Consider the following 21188-nt stretch of genomic DNA (forward strand, 5'->3'; position numbering starts at 1 on the left):
TCGGGAAGTCCTGTGGGGAGTGCTCAGAGAGTATGGGGTATCGGACTGTCTTATTGTGGCGGTCCGCTCCCTGTATGATCAGTGTCAGAACTTGGTCCGCATTGCCGGCAGTAAGTCGAACACATTTCCAGTGAGGGTTAGACTCCGCCAAGGCTGTCCTTTGTCACCGATTCTGTTCATAACTTTTATGGACAGAATTTCAAGGCGTTAAGGGGTTCCGGTTTGGTGACCGCAGGATTAGGTCTCTGCTTTTTGCAGATGATGTGGTCCTGATGGCTTCATCTGACCGGGATCTTCAGTTCTCACTGGATCGGTTTGCAGCCGAGTGTGAAGCGACCGGAATGAGAATCAGCACCTCCAAGTCCGAGTCCATGGTTCTCGCCCGGAAAAGGGTGGAGTGCCATCTCCAAGATGGGGAGGAGATCTTGCCCCAAGTGGAGTAGTTCAAGTCCCTCGGAGTCTTGTTCACGAGTGGGGGAAGAGTGGATCGTGAGATCGACAGGCGGATCGGTGTGGTGTCTTCAGTATTTGCGGACGCTGTATCGATCCATTGTGGTGAAGAAGGAGCTGAGCCGGAAGGCAAAGCTCTCAATTTACCGGTCGATCTACGTTCCCATCCTCACCTATGGTCATGAGCTTTGGGTCATGACCGAAAGGATAAGATAAATGATAAATAAATAAATGGGTTGTACTTGTATAGCGCTTTTCTACCTTCAAGGTACTCAAAGCGCTTTGACACTACTTCCACATTTACCCATTCACACACACATTCACACACTGATGGAGGGAGCTGCCATGCAAGGCGCCAACCAGCACCAATCAGGAGCAAGGGTGAAGTGTCTTGCTCAGGACACAACGGACGTGACAAGGTTGGTTCTAGGTGGGATTTGAACCAGTGACCCTCGGGTTGCGCACGGCCACTCTCCCACTGCGCCACGCCGTCCCTGAATAAGATCACGGGTACAAGCGGCCCAAATGAGTTTCCTCTCCCTTAGAGATAGGGTGAGAAGCTCTGCCATCCGGGAGGAACTCAAAGTAAAGCCGCTGCTCCTCCACATGGAGAGGAGCCAGATGAGGTGGTTCGGGCATCTGGTCAGGATGCCACCCGAACGCCTCCCTAGGGAGGTGTTTAGGGCACGTCCAACCGGTAGGAGGCCACGGGGAAGTTTTGCACACATTTCAATGAATTTGATAAACGTGACGGGAATTTCTTTTTAAAAGTTGCAACGAAAAGAAATGTAAAACTGCATCAATATGCATGAATTAAAGATGCATCAATAATTGATTTTTAATCGAATCGTACCTCCTGAATCGTAATCGAATCATGCGGTAGTCAAATATTCCCACCTAGACTTGGGAGTGAATAACATTATGACAGTAGGTTCTTACAAATTGCATGTTTCTCCGGAGAGAGCGTCCAGTCATTTCAATGGACGGTTGTGTGTTTAGCGGTCACACACAGGACAGACCAAAAGTTTGGACACACCTTCTCATTCAATGGGTTTTCTTTATTGTCATTGTCACTGAAGGCAGCAAAACTAGGAATGAACACATGTTATGTACTTAACCAAAAAAGGTGAAATAACTGAAAATATGTTTTTATATTCTAGTTTCTTCAAAATTGCCACCCTTTGCTCTGATTACTGCTTTGCACACTCTTGGCATTCTCTCCATGAGCTTCAAGAGGTAGTCACCTGAAATGGTTTTCACAAGTGTGTCATAGTGTTGATGATGCATTCAGTGACAATCCATCCATCCATTTTCTACCGCTTATTCCCTTTTGGGGTCGTGGGGGGCGCTGGCGCCTATCTCAGCTACAATCGGGCGGAAGGCGGGGTACACCCTGGACAAGTCGCCACCTCATCACAGGGCCAACACAGATAGACAGACAACATTCACACACTGGGGCCAATTTAGTGTTACCAATCAACCTATCCCCAGGTGCATGTTTTTGGAGGTGGGAGGAAGCCGGAGTACCCGTAGGGAACCCACGCATTCACGGGGAGAACATGCAAACTCCACACAGAAAGATCCCGAGCCTGGATTTGAACCCAGGACTGCAGGACCTTCGTATTATGAGGCAGACGCAGCATTCAGTGACAATCTACAATGTAAATATTCATAAAAATAAAGAAAACACATTGAATAAGGAGAAGGTGTGTCCAAACTTTTGGCCTGTCCATCCATCCATCCATCCATTTACTACTCCGTAAAAAAATATGTTAAGTTGCAATAATTTCACCTTTAAAAAAATAGTGTATATTACTGTAAATGGAAAAACAGTACTTCAGTTTTTACGGTAAAAAAAAAGGCAGTTCAGTTGCCAGAATTTTATTGTAAAATTTCATTTGTTTTTCTGCTGTAAAGTATAAAAAACTGCATTTTTACAGTACATGTTTGGCATCTGAGCTGCCAGTTTTTTTTTTTTTTTTTTTTTTTTTTTACCGTAAATCAACAACTGTAGATTTTTTTGGTGTATTACTGTAGATCATGGGTGTCAAACTCTGGCCCGTGGGCCAAAATTGGCCCGCTGTGTAATTTAATTTGGCCCTTGAGGCAATATCAATTTAGCATTAGAGCTGGCCCGCCGGTGTTATACAGCATTCACCGCTAATACTCATACTTGCCAACCCTCCGATAGACTCCCAAAGTTCAGTGCCCCTCCCGAAAATCTCCCGGGGTAACCATTCTCCTGAATTTATACCGATTTCCACCTGGACAACTATATTGGGGCCGTGCATTTAAGGCACTGCTTTAGCGTTCTCTACAACCTGTCGTCCCGTCCGCTTTCCCCCTATACTAACAGCGTGTCACATAATATTTGTGGCTTTTACACACACACACACACACACACACACACACGCACAAGTGAATGCAAAGCATACTTGGTCAACAGCCATACAGGTCACACTGAGGGTGGCCGTGTAAACAACTTTAGCACTGTTACAAATATGCGCCACACTTTGAACCCACACCAAACAAGAATGACAAACACATTTCAGGTGAACATCCGCACCGTAACACAACGGAACAAATACCCAGAACCCCTTGCAGCACTAACTCTTCCGGGAAACTTCCAGCAAACTGACCAATAATTAATGTTTAATTAATGCATTTTCTCTTGCTACTTCAAGGCTTGAATGTTTGGTTCATTCATTATTGTTATTTTATTTTCAAATTTATTATTAGCCTGTGGAAAAAAATTTGATATTTACCTCAGAAGATTGCAAATAGAAAAAAATACTTTTATTTAAATTTTATTTGATATGCCATTGATATTCTTTTAATTATTGTTATTATTATTTGAAACTGGATTTTGCATGTCACTAAAGTTATATAAGCCTTGCTTGTTCAATATTTAATGCAACACTTGTTTGGGTCCCTATTAAAAGGTTCATTTGTTCAACCTTGGCCCGCGGCTTTGTTCCGGTTAAAATTTTGGCCCACTCTGTATTTGAGTTTGACACCCCTGGGCTAAGCGGAGAGCTTTGGAACTCTACACCCTGGCCAGCGTTTGCAGAAGTCTAAGTTTTTAAAGGCAAAATGATGCGTTTGTTTTGACCAGAGGCCTAAATGTAGATATAAGTATGTGTTTATTAAGTATCCGTGTTTGTGTAGACATGGCCCTAATTGATGTATTTTCATGCAGTTTAAAATGTATTTTCGTTTCTTTAAATAAGCGTTTATCACTTGCAATTTTTAAAAACAGTGCATATGGAATAAGAAATTCCCATCACATTGATTAAATTAATGGAAATGTTTGCAAAACTGGAACATAAGTGCCCTATAATAAAGGCGCTTGTCGGATCTCTCAGGGAGGTGGCTCGCTCTAGTCTGCTACGTTTTAGAACTGTTTGCATTACTGTTTTCACGATAAATAAATCCATTATTGAATATTGACTTTTACTGATTGGTTTTATAATCGTCCATGTCCGAATTGCGACGCATCTAAAAATGTATTATTTCCTCCACCTCTACTGTTTTCCGCCCTGGCATTGCTGATGATAGACAGCGTCTCAGGCGTTTGAAAGCATGTACCCGCCCCCCCGCTTCCTAATTTCCATAGCCTCCTTCATCCATCTGTTATATTTCTTTCTTTCTGTCACTTCTGTTGTGTTGGTTGCGTCCTTTGTGGCTTGAAGTTGTGTTGCAGCTTTATTAGTGTGTTGTGTCCTTTGTCTTTGTTGTGGATTTCGTGCAATCGTGCTGCAGTTGCAAGTAGAGCTGGGCGATATTGCCTTTTTTTAGGCTGTGTCACGATACACTATATACTGTATACCTCCATATTTATCATTAGTCATTTTTGCGAGGGCTGTCTCCGTAGAGTGATTTGCCCTGAAACCGTATTGAAAGGTTTCACATAAATTGTTAGACGCTAAGTGTTCATTTAACTGCTCCGCAACAATTTTTTCGAGGATTTTTGAAATAAAGGGAAGGTGAGACACCGGTCGGTAGTTTACCATGAGGTCAGGATCGAGGTTAGGTCTTTTAAGAAGAGGATGAATAACCGCTTTTTTGAGTGCTAGGGGAACAGTGCCCGAGGAAAGTGATAAGTTTATAATATTTAGCACTGATGGACCTAATAATACAAAGAGCTCCTTGATCAGTTTCCCAGTAAGAGGGTCAAGTAAACATGTTGTTTGTTTTATTCCATTTACACGTTGTAACAATTCCTCTGTTATTTCATCAAAACGAGAGAAACTATTTTGGAGGGCAGTATCCGCCGTATATACAATCGTGTCAGTGTTAATAGAACCCCGTTGTAGCTGGGACGCATTGTCTTTAATCTCCTTTCTAATGACTTCAATTTTCTTACTAAAGAATTGCATAAAGTCATCAGCTGAGTGGGTGGAGCTACTGGACGGGGGTCCCTTGTTGGGTTAGCCATGCTACCGTACTAAACAAAGATTTGGGATCGTTTTTATTACGGTGGATGAGATTTGAGTAACATTCCTCTCCAAGGTTCTCATAGTCATCATCACCGACGTCCCACTGGGTGTGAGTTTTCCTTGCCCTTATGTGGGCCTACCGAGGATGTCGTAGTGGTTTGTGCAGCCCTTTGAGACACTAGTGATTTAGGGCTATATAAGTAAACATTGATTGATTGATTGATATTTTGCCTTAGCAGTGGCAAAAACATTCATGTCATTTCCAAAACAGAAAGTGCAAGATTGTCAGACATTTTAAAACTAGCCATGAGTGCACAACACTAAATAAAAGTGCACTTTTTGTACAGAACGCCTTTACAATAGATTAAAACAAATAAAGTGCACTTTTGTGCATGATGTCACACAAAATATTTCAATAAGTGTCGAATAAAAATGAGCTGCATAATAGGAAATCAAATCCTTCGCTATGTGGTATGTTCCTGCGAATGTTATCTCCTTCTGTTGTTGACTAAATTTTTCTTACGGCGTTGATGTGGAAATGGTTGCCTCGGCATTTTGTCGGTGTGGCACCAAACGGAGATGACATGCGGAGTTTCAAGCACTCCTTATTCTCTGGCAGGGGATTTTTCAAATGATGCTACAAATTAGCAGAAATGTTACTTTTTGTAGCAACGCTTTTGCCGCATAATTGAAAATTACGGTTGTCTGTTCGACATATGATGGACCCCAGCTGTTTTTCTGGGAATTAATTTTTCTTCATTTGTTACCAGATTCGCACCTTCTTTCTCTCGTATTACCACTCGCACCACACCGCTAGCACCACAACTAACGTTACCCATGTCGCTACCTCTCTGCTCCGCGAGGGCGTACACATGTGACGTATGTAAGATGGTGCGCTTCTTTAAGTCTCTGTGAGATATATTGAGTATATCGATATATCGCCCATGGTCTAAAAAGGGGGTCTATTTAAAGGCTAGAGTATACAAATGAGTTTTAAGGTGAGACTTTAATGCTTCTACTAAGGTAGCATCTCAAACTGTTACTGGGAGGGCATTCCAGAGTACTGGAGCCCGAATGGAAAACGCTCTATAGCCCGCAGACTTTTTTTGGGCTCTGGGATTCACTAATAAGCCGGAGTACTTTGAACGCAGATTTCTTGCCGGGACATATGGTACAATACAATCGGCAAGATAGGCTGGAGCTAGACCGTGTAGTATTTTATACGTAAGTAGTAAAACCTTAAAGTCACATCTTAAGTGCACAGGAAGCCAGTGCAGGTGAGCCAGTATAGGTATATATAAAGGTATAACAGTATAGGTATATATAAAGGTATATACAGTACAGGTATATATAAAGGTATATACAGTACAGGCGTAATAGGATCACACTTTCTTGTTCTTGTCAAAAGTCTAGCAGCCGCATTTTGTTCCAACTGTAATCTTTTAATGCTAGACATGGGGAGACCCGAAAATAATACGTTACAGTAATCGAGACTAGACGTAACAAACGTATGGATAATGATCTCAGCGTCGCTAGTGGACAAAATGGAGCGAATTTTAGCGATATTACGGAGATGAAAGAAGGCCGTTTTAGTAACGCTCTTAATGTGTTAAACGAGAGTCAGGTCGAAGATAATACCCAGATTTTTTACCGAGTCGCCTTGTTTAATTGTTTGTATAAACGCTCCAATCCCTTCATTGATCAATCCGAGACTATTCAGTTTAGTCCCCTTTCCACCACCAAAGCATAGCTGACATCAAAGACACGCGCAGTAAGGAGAATTTCGACCCAAACTTACATGGGCACCAATCTGGAATGACTATCCTCCACATAAACCACCAATCTTGATCGGAATGACATTTTTATCTAAAAGTGTGTGATGAGGTCAGAATATTCCGAACGGCGTGTTTTACATGAAGCATTCTCATTCCGGTTAGGCTTTTAATTCGATTACTTGTATCCATGTGCACATTTCTGAAGGGAGAGGTCCGGCCTCCTTAGTGCTTGGCTTTCTGAAAATATGCCCCCTAGAACAATTTGGATGAATAGCCCTTTGCCGCATTTTGTACCAACTGTAATCGTTTAATGCTAGACATGGGGAGACCCGAAAATAATACGTTACAGTAATCGAGACGAGACGTAACAAACGCATGGATAATGATCTCAGCGTCGCTAGTGGACAAAATGGAGCGAGTTTTAGCGATATTACGGAGATGAAAGAAGGCCGTTTTAGTAACGCTCTTAATGTGTGACTCAAACGAGACTCGGGTCGAAGATAATACCCAGATTTTTTACCGAGTCGCCTTGTTTAATTGTTTGTATAAACGCTCCAATCCCTTCATTGATCAATCCGAGACTATTCAGTTTAGTCCCCTTTCCACCACCAAAGTATAGCTGACATCAAAGACATGCGCAGTAAGGAGAATTTCGACCCAAACTTACATGGGCACCAATCTGAATGACTATCCACATAAACCACCAATCTTGATCGGAATGACATTTTTATCTAAAAGTGTGTGATGAGGTCAGAATATTCCGAACGGCGTGTTTTACATGAAGCATTCTTATTCCGGTTAGGCTTTTAATCCGATTACTTGTATCCATGTGCACATTGCTGAAGGGAGAGGTCCGTTCTCCTTAGTGCTTGGCTTTCTGAAACTTTCTGAAAATATGCCCCCTAGAACAATTTGGATGAATAGCCCTTTGCCGCAATGTTTGTGAAACCGAACCACTGACCCTGGTTATCTGATGCACCACCCCTCTGCCTCAATGGCAAACGTTTGTCTCATATCTACCCGATGCAGCTTTGAGAACTCCATGTTCCCTGGCTCACGTTCTAGATAAAGTGGCCGCTCTGTGTCAATGTCATGGGCGTTGCACTCGCGACCTTGCATTCTAAACTGTAAAGTCAGTGATTACCCTGGTGGTTACCTGAGCATTACATGGTATAAACATCCACTGAGCATGCACCTTTTTTTAATTGACCACCTCTGTCTTTCTTCTCCTGCAGATTGTCAACAAGCGCTGCGACTGAGCCACACGCACACACACTCACACACACACACACACACACACACACATAGCCATGAGTATTGAGATTCCCGTGGGGTTGACGGAACTGCTGCAAGGCTACACCGTGGAGGTGCTGCGACAACGGCCGTCGGACCTGGTGGATTTTGCCATACAGTACTTCACCCGCTTGCGGGACACGAGGAGTCAAGATGGCGCCAGCGAGGGCGGCAAGGCGGGGAAAGGAGTGATGTTCGATGGGGAGCCGATGCAGACCGAGTCTAATGGAGACGACGACGAGGACGACGACTCTGACTTCGAGCGTAAGTTTTGTTGTTGTTTCTATTGTTTGTCCTGTTGTTGTTTTTTCATTGATACAATATTTACCCATGCAGTCATAAGGCTGTCTTATTTAGGGTAATATCAATCAATCAATGTTTACTTATTAGCCCTAAATCACTAGTGTCTCAAATAGGGGTGTAACGGTACGTGTGTTTGTATCGAACCGTTTCGGTTCGGCACGCGGGCGTATCGAACGAGTTCGGAAGCTGAAGTCTTCAAAAGCTGCTCTGCTTTCTGCCTCTGTCGCTGCCTCATCGTCCCGCCCACACAACCATCTGATTGGTTACATAAAAAGCCAATCAACATTGCGTATTCAGAGCGATGTAACAGCCAATCAGCAGTGCGTATTCAGACTTCAGAGCGATGTAGTCAATGCTTTAGCGTCGAGCAAAATATTCGTTTAGCAGGGGAGGAGCGGACTCTACCCAAATTATACTAAACACTGCCCAGTCACAACTATTACAAACATCACTGTGAGCCCGTTGAGCTTCTAGAAACTTAAACTGCAGCTCAGCTCGCTCACAGTATAGGCTTGAGGTGAAGGCTAATTAGCGGCATAGCTCGGTTGGTAGAGTGGCCGTGCCAGCAACTTGAGGGTTGCAGGTTCGATTCCCGCTTCTGCCATCCTAGTCACTGCTGTTGTGTCCTTGGGCAAGACACTTTACCACCTGCTCCCAGTGCCACCCACACTGGTTTAAATGTAACTTAGATATTGGGTTTCACTATGTAAAGCGCTTTGAGTCACTAGAGAAAAGCGCTATATAAATATAATTCACTTCACTTCACTTCACTTTTAGCGTAACGTTCGCTCATTTTGCTGTGTGTGTGTGTGTGTGTGTGTGTGTGTGTGTGTTAGGGGCAGCAAAGCCCTGTCTGTTATTTCATTGAATTCTATTGTGTTTAGGGATGAATAGTCTCTCCTATTGCAATTGTACTATTTTTCAGCAATAGTTACATGAATCATTAGTAATGTAGCAGCCTAGTTTTGAATAGCAGGGTCCCTGCTATCACATGTTGATAAAAATACAACATGTACATAATAAAAGTCAACTACCGGCTTCCCAAATGCTGTAATAAATTAAGCATGATGAGTTGACATTAAACAGTTTCAATGGAAACTGTATATGCACAGAAAAAGTTGCGGTGCACAAGGGATACAATTTGAAACATCATTATACAACTAGACATGCTGAGGAGTATGCAAACATTTTTTAAAGAAATTTTTTCTTGCGGCCCAGCCTCACCCAGATTTTGAGACCCCTGTTATAAAGGGAATTGTGTACATTCAAGAGCTTTAGCTTGGCGTAGAGCTGGGCAGTATATCGCTATATATATATATATATATATATATATATATATATATATATATATATATATATATATATGTATATATATATATATATATGTATATATGTATATATGTATATATATATATATATATATATATGTATATATGTATATATATGTGTGTAGGTGTGGGAAAAATCACAAGACTACTTCATCTCTACAGAACTGTTCCATGAGGGGTTCCCTCAATCATCAGGAGATTTAATGGAAGCATTCACATACAATGGTTTATATGGGGCACAGAGTGGGTGGGTACAGGCAGGCGTGGTGGTTGGCTCATGTGTTACCTTGGAAGTGTTTCCGTCTGTGGCGGCATGTTGATATGATTTCACTGCGCTTGTTGAGGGATGACAGGTCTGGATGATATATAATAAACAGTTTCTCTTTTAAGCATAGGTTGCATCTTTTATTACCACTGTTGTAAGGTGTGCTGTTGTAAGCACACCTTACAACAGTGGTAATAAACCACACCCTACGCCTGCCTGTACCCACCCACTCTGTGCCCTATACAAACCATTGTATGTGAATGCTTCCATTAAATCTCCTGATGATTGAGGGAACCCCTCATGAAACAGTTCTGTAGAGATGAAGTAGTCTTGTGATTTTTCCCACACCTACATATTGCGCTCTATCACGGTATCGAGCACTATTCTCTGGATGATCCAATCAAGACATATATATATATATATATATATATATATATATGTGTGTGTGTGTGTGTAGTTAATACCGGTATATTAATAGAAGTATATATGTATATTTGAGACAATGCCGCAATATACTGATGTCCTTTGATGTGCCTTTGTTATGGCCGTTTGCGGGTGGTGTGGCACGCCACTGCCAGGGAGCCTGATGAAGGAGTCGCTACCGCGCATTGCCAACACTTCAAACACCCCCCCGCCACATGCACATTCGCGGGGGCGGGTGGCGACTTCTCTTTATTAACCGGCGATACACAAGCCGGTGAAAAGATTCAACAGAACAGCCGCCAGAGCCGACAAACTGCCGCTACTAACTGCTGAAGCTAAAAATGACAGTTCAACTGATACCCTCACTGACCTCACATGTCGCTTGGCAACAGACACAGCCTTTTAAAGGCACGCACACCCTGCCCTCATAAACTTCTCTCAACTGCATATGACATATATTTGAATATTTTTTAAAGCAACGCCTTAAATTACATTCAGTAGTAATTAATTACATTTTTGAAGAGTAATTAGTCATTATTTTTTTGGGGTAAAGTAACTACAATTAATACCTTTTTTAAAGTCATTTTCAGAACATTGGTAGTAACAGTAATGTGGTGTTGAGTTTAAAGTAAACACTGCACATTTGTTTAAAATACCAATATGTGTGTGTGTATATATATATGTATATACATTTATATATATATATATATATGTGTATATATATATGTGTGTACATTAGAGATGCGCGGTTTGCGGTCTCATCCGCGGAGAAGCAGATAAACCGCGGGTCGGGCGGTTGACATGACGAAAAAATAGATTTTAATTAGATTCGGGCGGGTGGCGGTTGAACCATCTGGAAATATTTGATATGCATGGTTCTGGGATCGGTATCCTTTGTCATTCAAACAGCCATTTAAGACCCGTGTCATAAAGCGAAGAAGACAATAAGAGACACTATTATTCTGCTGAATGACTGCCGGCAGTCACCCAGATAATAAGTGCTATGAAGCCATTGGCTTTGTCGCCTTCTACAACATGTACGATCTGCTTGTCAGTCCAGTATCATGTTGTGTGTGACTTCCGCGGCAACATGCACACGACTGCAAGGCATACTGGGTGACACAGAGTACACTAATGGTTGTGATATAAACAATTTTAACACTCTTATTAATATCCGCCATGCTGCGAAACCACACCAATTAAGAACAACAAACACATTTCGGGAGAACATCCTCACAGTAACACAACATAAACGCAACACAACAAATACCCATAATCCTTTGTATTCATGACACTTCCTGACTATTTTATACACCCCGCTAGAAGCAAACCCCCCCCCCCCCCCCCTCCCCTCCGTGCGTCGGCAAGGTGGGCGGGGTTGGGGGTGCGGGGGTGTAAAATATATTTAGGGGTGTCACGGATACAAAGGATTATGGGTATTTGTTGTGTTGCGTTTATGTTGTGTTACTGTGAGGATGTTCTCCCGAAATGTGTTTGTCAATCTTGTTGGGTGTGGCTTCACAGCGTGGCGCATATTAGTAAGTGTTAAAGTTGTTTATATCACAACCATCAGTGTACTCTGTGTCACCCAGTATGCCTTTCAATCTTGAACGTGTAATTGTGGAAGCTGCACACAACATGTTGCCGGACCAACAATCGGTTTGTACATGTTGTTGAAGGTGTCTAAAGCAATGGTTTCACAGCACGCCCATATTCTTGTAATCAGGATGAACGCTATTGGATAGTCGCGGGAACGTTAGCGGCTCCAATTGTCGCCATTACTCTGTGAAACAGGTTTAAATAGCTCTGCGAGCGATAAAGGTGGCCAACCTCGGATGTATTTCAGCGGGTGGTTGGCGAGCGGGTACGGTCCTGATAAAATGTTGGTTCGGGTGGACGGCGGGTGGATGACGACTTTGGTGATGCGGATGGTAAGTGAAGTGAAGTGAATTATATTTATATAGCGCTTTTCTCTAGTGACTCAAAGCGCTTTGGGTGATATAATTGCCTATCTGCGCATCTCTAGTGTGTCTATATATATATATATATATATATATATATACATATATATATATATATATATATATATGATGAGGTAGCGACTTGTCCAGGGTGTACCCCGCCTTCCGCCCAATTGTAGCTGAGAGAGGCGCCAGCGCCCCCTGCGACCTCAAAAGGGAATAAGCGGTAGAAAATGGATGGATATATATATATATATATATATATATATATATATATATATGTGTGTGTATGTATATATGTAAATATATATTAGGCGTGTGGAAAAAAAATCGATTCGAATTAAAATCTAATCGAATACGTTGTGCGATTCAGAATCGATTCTAATTTTTAAAAAAATCGATTTAAAAAAAAAAAAAAATTAAATCAATCCAACAAACCACTACACAGCAATGCCATAACAATGCAATCCAATTCCAAAACCAAACCTGACCCAGCAACACTCAGAACTGCAATAAACAGGGCAATTGAGAGGAGACACATACACGACACAGAACAAACCAAAAGTAGGGAAACAAAAATGAATATTATCAACAACAGTATATATATGAATACTGCTGCTTTTCATTCTTGCCCCTTTTTGAAAAGTGAAAGCAACCACATTTACAACCTGAGGTACATTGATAATAGTCTGCATTTTTTATGCAGTGGTTTCAGGCATCGACCGATTGCCTCCCCCACCCCAGATCAACACGACACAGTCCCTGCCAAGCCAGGACAAATGGGAGGGTTTCTTCAGGAAGGGCATCCTGTGCTGCATGAACTGTGTGAGCTAGAAACAGGAATTATGATGTTTGACCCCTGAAGGAAGATGCCCTTTCCCCAATGTTTTTTTTTGACAAACATATAAAAGCTGTGTTTTTTTAGACAAACCGTTTTCCTAATTTTGCTCGCATGGGAAGTATTGCTTCAATCATTTTCTACCTTTTATTTCCGCCTTTTCACTCTTGGAACCACCAAACGTATTTGTTCAATTTCTCCTGCAGCTCATTTAGGCAGCACTGGTATTCACACTCACATTCTCACACTAGGGCCAATTTAGTGTTAGATTGGAATAGAATAGAGTTTTGTGACACTGGAGCAACTTAAATCTGTCGATTGGTAAGTGTTTTTTCCGCAGTAAAAGTGGGTGGAAGGAAACGTAATATAGTTGCAAATGCATCTACAGGTTATCCATACATCTCTGTGCCATGTCTGCTTTAGCATCGCCGGTAAATAGCATGTTAGCATCGATTAGCGTAGCATGTTAGCATCGATTAGCTGGCAGTCAACATCAACAAAACTCACCTTTGTGATTTCGTTGACTATCGTTGCAAATGCATCTGCAGGTTATCCATACATCTCTGTGCCATGTCTGTCTTAGCATCGCCGGTCAAATGTGGAGACACTCCGGTACATTCAATGGGGGTCTGGCGGCAGACACTTTGGCATCTTGGGGCCAGTGGTGCAACTTGAATCCCTCCCTGTTAGTGTTGTTACACCCTCCGACAACACACCGACAAGGCATGATGTCTCCAAGGTTCCAAAAAATAGTCAAAAAAACGGAAAATAACAGAGCTGAGACCCGGTGTTTGTAATGTGTTGAAAATGAAAATGGTGGGTGTGTTACCTCGGTGACGTCACATTCTGACGTCATCGCCTCCAGCCCGATAAACAGAAAGGCGTTTAATTTGCCAAAATTCACCCATTTAGAGTTCGGAAATCGGTTAAAAAAATATATGGTCTTTTTTCTGCACCATCAAGGTATATATTGACGCTTACATAGGTCTGCTGATAATGTTCCCCTTTAAGACGGAAACTGTAGCTGCCATTATGATGTGCACTGATGTTTTCTAATGATTGTAAATCTTCAACTATACAAAGTATTTAAATGCTTGGAAAATGCGCTTATGGATGATATACTAGTTGCTATGGTAATCTAATTAGTTGTTATGTTCATCTTTAGTTGTTATGGTCATCTGCGTCACAGCAGCTCAGACGAGGCACCAAGCAGTGTGGGCGGGAAGCGTTTCCACAGACGGGGAAGGAGATTTTCACAGCAAAGTTCTAAAGCTCAGTGATATATAGAATAGAATATAATAGAAGAGAAAGTACTTTATTGATCCCTGGGGTAAATTCAGCAAATAAATAAATAGATAGATAGATAGATAGATAGATAGATAGATAGATAGTACTTTATTGATTCCTTCAGGAAAAATGAAATTCCAGCAGCAATGTACAGAGTTGAGATCAATTTAAAAAGTAAAAAGTAAATAATGGGGGTATATATGGAAACAAAATAGAAGAATATTACAATAAGAATAAAAATAAAAAGCAACAATGGGAATAACAATATAATAGTAAAATAAGAATATAACAAGAGAAATTAGGCAGTAGTGACCATGTTATGAAAAAGTATTGCACTGTTATTGTTTTGCATCCCCTGTCATCCTAGTACCCCCCGACCCCCTCACCAGAGAGGAGTTGTACAGTCTAATGGCGTGTGGGGCAAAGGAGTTTTTTAGTTTATTAGTCCCGCACTTGGGATGAAGCAGTCTAGCACTAAACAGGCTCCTCTGGCTACTGATAACGTTATGCAGAGGGTGACTGGCAAATATCAGATTTTAGGTGGGTTTATTTTGTACCCTTCCCGTTCATATTTCACTGTTTTGTGGCATTTTTGTTGCGTTTCACTTGATTGTAAAAAATGTCGATCGAAAGGAGGTGTGATGTTCATATGTTGTCAATATTCAGTGTTTTATTGTTCATAGAAACATGTAAAAATCCATTACGTTTTTAAGGTGATCTGTCATAACGTTTTTAGCATTCAGTCAGACATTATTGTCAGGTTTTGTGTTAGTGTTCCTAAAAATAGATATACCGGCCCCCAGACACATTTTTTTCTCTAAATTTGGCCCCCCGAGTCCAAATAATTGCCCAGGCCTGCTATAGCGTCTGCCCGAGGGTATCAGTTGTAGGTGGCAGTGCCCGGGTTGGGATGGGTCTTTCAGGATGCTTTGTGCTTTCCTGAGACAGCGAGAGTTGTGCAGGTCACCCAGGGAGGGGAGGGGGCATCCGATGATCTTCTGGGCGGGTCTTTACGACTTTCTGTTGCCAATCAACCTATCCCCAGGTGCATGTTTTTGGCGGTGGGAGGAAGCCGAAGTACCCGGAGGGAACCCACGCAGAACATGCAAACTCCACACAGAAATACATCTGTGTTGGCCCTGTAATGAGGTGGCGACTTTTCCAGGGTGTACCCCGCCTTCCGCCTGAATGCAGCTGAGATAGGTTGGGCCTCAACTGTTTGACCTGGGTTGTTGTGAAATCCTGTTAGAGCCATTTATTCCGGAAGTATTGAACAAAACACCATAACCTTGTTAAAACACCGTATAATTGAATCAGCATTCATAGTGTTTTGGTCTTTTACAGTCCAAAGACATAGCGAGTGCCATGCGAGTGTTTTGCAGACTTGCAGAAGCTGGGAGCCATTGCAAGGCAGCGTGGCCTACATCCCATCAGTGCGCTGTGCAGCCAGCGAATGTTGTTTTGTGAATGAGGATTCTCTCAATGGGTTTTCTTTATTGGTCTGTGGTTGTGTTATTTCTAGGGGTGGGCAAATTAGTGCGTTAATTATGAGTTAACTCATCAATCTATTAACGCCGACAATTATTTTAGCGCACATTTGCGTATGTTGTTTACATGCTTTTATTTTGTTAACGCCTTTTCTTAACAAGATGGCGTCGCCCGGCGTGGAGGGGCTCTTGGTAAAGATGGAATATTTGGCAAAAATACCGGACAATTCTGCAAATTTCCTGGCTGGCTTACAGCGTGGTCACTCCGGGATCACTTACGACCGCCAGACAATTCTGGATGTGGATAGATCGGGCCGTTTTGGACTGAATGAGGCGTGCTTGCTAGACCGGCTAGCTAGCATGGGAATACTTTGCCGGCTACATCCAGCGGCCTGTGAAGCAGCGGAGTATATGTGTTGTCTGTCTATTTATGAATAATGCAGACCAGGAGTGTTGGCTGAGTTCTTAACGTTTGCTTTCAGAGCGTGCATATCACAACATACAAGATGCCGTCATGGCGACACAACCTATACATGCTCCTCACTCCTGTTGCATGCTGGGTAGGGTAGTTCTTTTTTTCCCTGGCTCATAACATCACAATATAGTACCATGTATATGATGCGTTCAGTTTATCAAAGCACCAAGCAAACAATCGGAAAATTCCCATCATATCAATTCCTAGATATGGTCATAATTATTTTAAGTGCACTACGCAGAATAAACACAACGTTATTAATATTGCTACTACGGATAATTTGATCCAAAATTCCCTAAAACAGCCCACTACCTATAATATAGGTTTTTTAAACATAAGATCCCTGATAAAAAAAATGTTTCTGCTGTTACCTCAGAAATTGCCTGTTCAGATGTTATGATTGTGGCTCAGAGATTTGTATGTAGATTATATTTATTTTCCATAACAAACAGGATAACTTAAATACCCTGGCAGTGGCAATAAGCTTAAATGTTTGTATTTACATTTTTGGAGTTGATTTTCATCAAATATGCTATTTAACTGCTACTGTTTAACAAGGACTGATTTAAATTGTGTTTGCACAACAAATGTTTTGGCGCTTTTGTTCATGTGGGAGAATATTCCAATAAAGGTGCACTACACACTACTTTTGAATTCATTATTGGGCTTTGTGTATACAATGCAGTTAATCGCGATTAATCAGAGAAATAGTGCGATTAACTTCGATTAACATTTTTTATCGTTGCCCAGCCCTAGTTATTTCATGGGGTTGACGTGCTGCTCGGTGCTAATAATGCCAAATGTACTTATTGGGTGAATTGACGATTACAAATTGTCAATTTGGAATTTGAGCCTGTTTCCGTAAGCATGTTCATTATGCCCTTTATGCATGGAGATGATTGGCCGGCTTTTTCGATCGGTACAAACAGGCTTGAGGGGTAAAAGCGGGATTACACTTTTCCTCTCTGCTCACACAAGTGGGATTTGGTTGCCGTCAGACAGCTGTGAGTGCCTCAGTGTGTGTGTGTGTGTGTGTGTGTCATTGATAGTGGATGTGCAGCACGTGCTTGTGAAAGCAACCAATCTGTTACTATTTCCCAGCGTTCCTAATCCAGCCAAGTCTTCCACATCCTCATTAGCGGCATTTTTCCACATTTGAAGCTTTCCACCATCCATCCAGCATGTCGATATTAAAGAGGAGACGGGACTTTGAAAGTGTCGAGCTTTTGCCCGAATGCTGTCTGGGTCACACGTATGACATCCACGGCATGAGAATATTCAGCCACGCTCGTAACACAGCCCGAGGGCACATTTCAGAGAGGAGTGACAACACAGGCCTGTACAGTGAAACACATCATGTGCTCTGGCCCGGCTGCTGATATAGCCTATAGATAAAAGGCACATGCTCTTTGTTCATGCAGTCATGTGTCGCACTAAATTAACTTACGAAATATGGCCTTTTTTTCAATATCTCAATATTTTTATGCCATGTCACGATACATTATATATATCTCGATATTTTGCCTTAGCCTTGAATGAACACTTGATGCATATAATCACAGCAGTATGATGATTCTATGTCTGCATTAAAACATTCTTCTTCATACTGCATTAATATATGCTTATTTTAAACTTTCATGCAGAGAAGGAATTCACAACTAAGTCAATTGACCAAAACTGTATTTATTAAACAGTGGCACAAACATTCATGTTATTTCAAAACAGAAAGTGCAAGATTGTCAAAGACATTTTAAAACAAGTGCACTTTTGTGCATGATGTCACTAAGATGACATATCGAAACAACACTAAATTAAAGTGCACCTTTTGTACAGAACGCCACTACAATAGTTTAAAACAGGGACGGCGTGGCGCAGTGGAAGAGTGGCCGTGCGCAACCCGAGGGTCCCTGGTTCACATCCCACCTAGTACCAACCTCGTCACGTCCGTTGTGTCCTGAGCAAGACACTTCACCCTTGCTCCTGATGGGTGCTGGTTAGCGCCTTGCATGGCAGCTCCCTCCATCAGTGTGTGAATGTGTGTGTGAATGGGTAAATGTGGAAGTAGTGTCAAAGCGCTTTGAGTACCTTGAAGGTAGAAAAGCGCTATACAAGTACAACCCATTTATCATAAAACAAAAAAAGTGCACTTTGGTGCATGATGTCACACAATATATTTCAATAGCTGTCAAATAAAAATGAGCTGCATAATCGGAAATCAAATAGTGTATGTCCTTCGCTATGTGGTAGGTTCCTGCGGACGTTATCGCCTTCTGTTGTTTACTATTATTTTCATACGGTGTTGATCTGGAAATGGTTGCTTGGGCATTTCGTTGGGTGGATGTTGACATGCAGAGTTTCAAGCACTCTTCATTCTCTAGCACAGGGGTAGGGAACCTATGGCTCTTTTGATGACTGCACCTGGCTCTCAGATAAATCTTAGCTGACATTACTTAACATGATAAGTAATGAATAATTCCGCTGGTAATCACAGTGTTAAAAATAACCTTCAAAATACAAAACATTCTCGTGCATTTTAATCCATCCACCCGTTTTTCTACTGCACCTGTTCAACAAGTATTTTATTAATTATTGGTTTGCTTAAAAATAACAATGTTATTAAAAGATGCGAGACTTAATATACTCTTAAAATGTTGGTCTCACTTATAAATGTACGTATGTAGTTGTATTCAGTGTTAAAAAAAATAAATTATACGGCTCTCATTGAAATAAATTTTAAAATATTTGGCTTTCATGGCTCTCTCTCTCTCGCTGGATCGGTTCGCAGCCGAGTGTGAAGCGACCGGAATGAGAATCAGCACCTCCAAGTCCGAGTCCATGGTTCTCCCTCGGAAAAGGGTGGAGTGCCATCTCCGGGTTGGGGAGGAGACCCTGCCCCAAGTGGAGGAGTTCAAGTACCTAGGAGTCTTGTTCACGAGTGAGGGAAGAGTGGATCGTGAGATCGACAGGCGGATCGGTGCAGCGTCTTCAGTAATGCGGACGTTGTATCGATCTGTTGTGGTGAAGAAGGAGCTGAGCCGGAAGGCAAAGCTCTCAATTTACCGGTCGATCTACGTTCCCATCCTCACCTCTGGTCATGAGCTTTGGGTCATGACCGAAAGGATAAGATCACGGGTACAAGCGGCCGAAATGAGTTTCCAGGTCTCTCCCTTAGAGATAGGGTGAGAAGCTCTGCCATCCGGGAGGAACTCAAAGTAAAGCCGCTGCTCCTCCACATCGAGAGGAGCCAGATGAGGTGGTTCGGGCATCTGGTCAGGATGCCACCCGAACGCCTCCCGAGGGAGGTGTTTAGGGCACGTCCAACCGGTAGGAGGCCACGGGGAAGACCCAGGACACGTTGGGAAGACTATGTCTCCCGGCTGGCCTGGGAACGCCTCGGGATCCCCCGGGAAGAGCTAGACGAAGTGGCTGGGGAGAGGGAAGTCTGGGCTTCCCTGTTTAGGCTGTTGCCCCCGCGACCCGACCTCGGATAAGCGGAAGATGATGGATGGATGGGCTCTCTCAGCCAAAAAGGTTCCCGACCCCTGCTCTAGCAAGTGACTTTTCAAATGATACTACATATTAGCAGTAATGCTACTTTTTGTAGCAACACTTTTGCTCCACACTTCGACATTCCTGCTTAAAGCCAAACCACCGCCAGATGATGAACTCTATGCTGTTTTTCTTGGAAATTAATTATTCCTTCATTTGTTACCAGATTCGCCGTCTCTCTCTCGTTTTACCACTCGCACTGCGCCGTTAGCACCACAGCTAATGTTACCCGTGTCGCTACCTCTCTGCTCCGCGAGGGCAAGTCATGTGTGACATGTAAGAAGGCGGGCTTGTTTTATGTCTCAGTGAGAAGGAGATACAAGAAAGAGTGAGAAGAGCCTGTAGTGTAACGCCCGCAGCTAAAAGCAACTGCGTGAGAACGCATACTCGAGTTTCACGATATAGTCATTTTCTATGTCGCACAGAGACAAACCCGCGATATATGGAGTTTATTCGATATATCGCCCAGCCCTAAGATAACCGTTTCCTCAGAGTTCCTCGAGAGGTAATCAAAAAGAGTGGAAGAGTGCGAGATGTTACGAAACTACGACGAAAAAAGCATGTAGCTCACACTCCAGTCCAAGGGAGCAGAGTTGAAAAATGCATGAGTTTGAAGTGATCACTTTGTTAGTTTTATTTGATTTGCTTTTTAACCTTTAATATTTCCCATTTAGTTATTATTTTTGATAACATTTGTATTTCCACAAGTGTTTCTAAAAGCACCAACTCGGTGAGTCTAAATAAAAGAAAGCGAACGTAAGCAAAACTTTTATTTATTTATTCATTTATACCATGAATTGATTAAAGTGGACCCCGACTTAAACAAGTTGAAAAACGTATTCGAGTGTTACCATTTGGTGGTCAATTGTACAGAATATGTACTGTACTGTGCAATCTACTAAAAGTCTCACTCAATCAAAACCTAAAGAGTTAAGATTTTACCAAAGGCAACAATCACTAATGAAGCTTTTAGCACATACACAATGTTGACATCTATACTTATATTTTGCTAAAGACGGGGAAAAACACGCTACTCGTGAACGGCGCGTGCAAAAGCAACAAACGTGGCAGTAAACGCAAACTTAAATCACGAAAGGCAACCTTACCTTACGGGAGAGTCTTGATACCAGCCACACACAAAGAAGTTGTCAACCTCCATATTTTCCAAGTTTGATCTCTTTTGTTGTGTAGAATTGGGTCTGCAGCACAATAGTTCCATGTGTCTGGGAATGCAACCCACATATATCTTATTTTTGGGATTATAAATCGTTCCAGAGTATGAATCGCACCGGCCGAAAATGCATAATAAAGAAGG

The 21188-nt window shown here is 42.2% G+C and overlaps 1 protein-coding gene across 2 annotated transcripts in view; it reads left to right on the top strand.

Moving 5' to 3' along the window:
• The window catches only part of prkar2aa (protein kinase, cAMP-dependent, regulatory, type II, alpha A), a 117863-nt gene that overhangs the window by 10225 nt on the left and 86450 nt on the right, over positions 1-21188 (top strand). For both annotated transcript variants that reach the window (XM_061904871.1, XM_061904872.1), the window contains exon 2: positions 7900-8221. In XM_061904871.1, the coding sequence (XP_061760855.1) occupies positions 7975-8221 (247 nt within the window). In that variant the 5' untranslated portion in view covers positions 7900-7974. The remainder of the gene's footprint in view (positions 1-7899; positions 8222-21188) is intronic.

This window comes from Nerophis ophidion, linkage group LG06, assembly GCF_033978795.1.
Source record: "Nerophis ophidion isolate RoL-2023_Sa linkage group LG06, RoL_Noph_v1.0, whole genome shotgun sequence".
Lineage (NCBI taxonomy): Eukaryota > Metazoa > Chordata > Actinopteri > Syngnathiformes > Syngnathidae > Nerophis > Nerophis ophidion.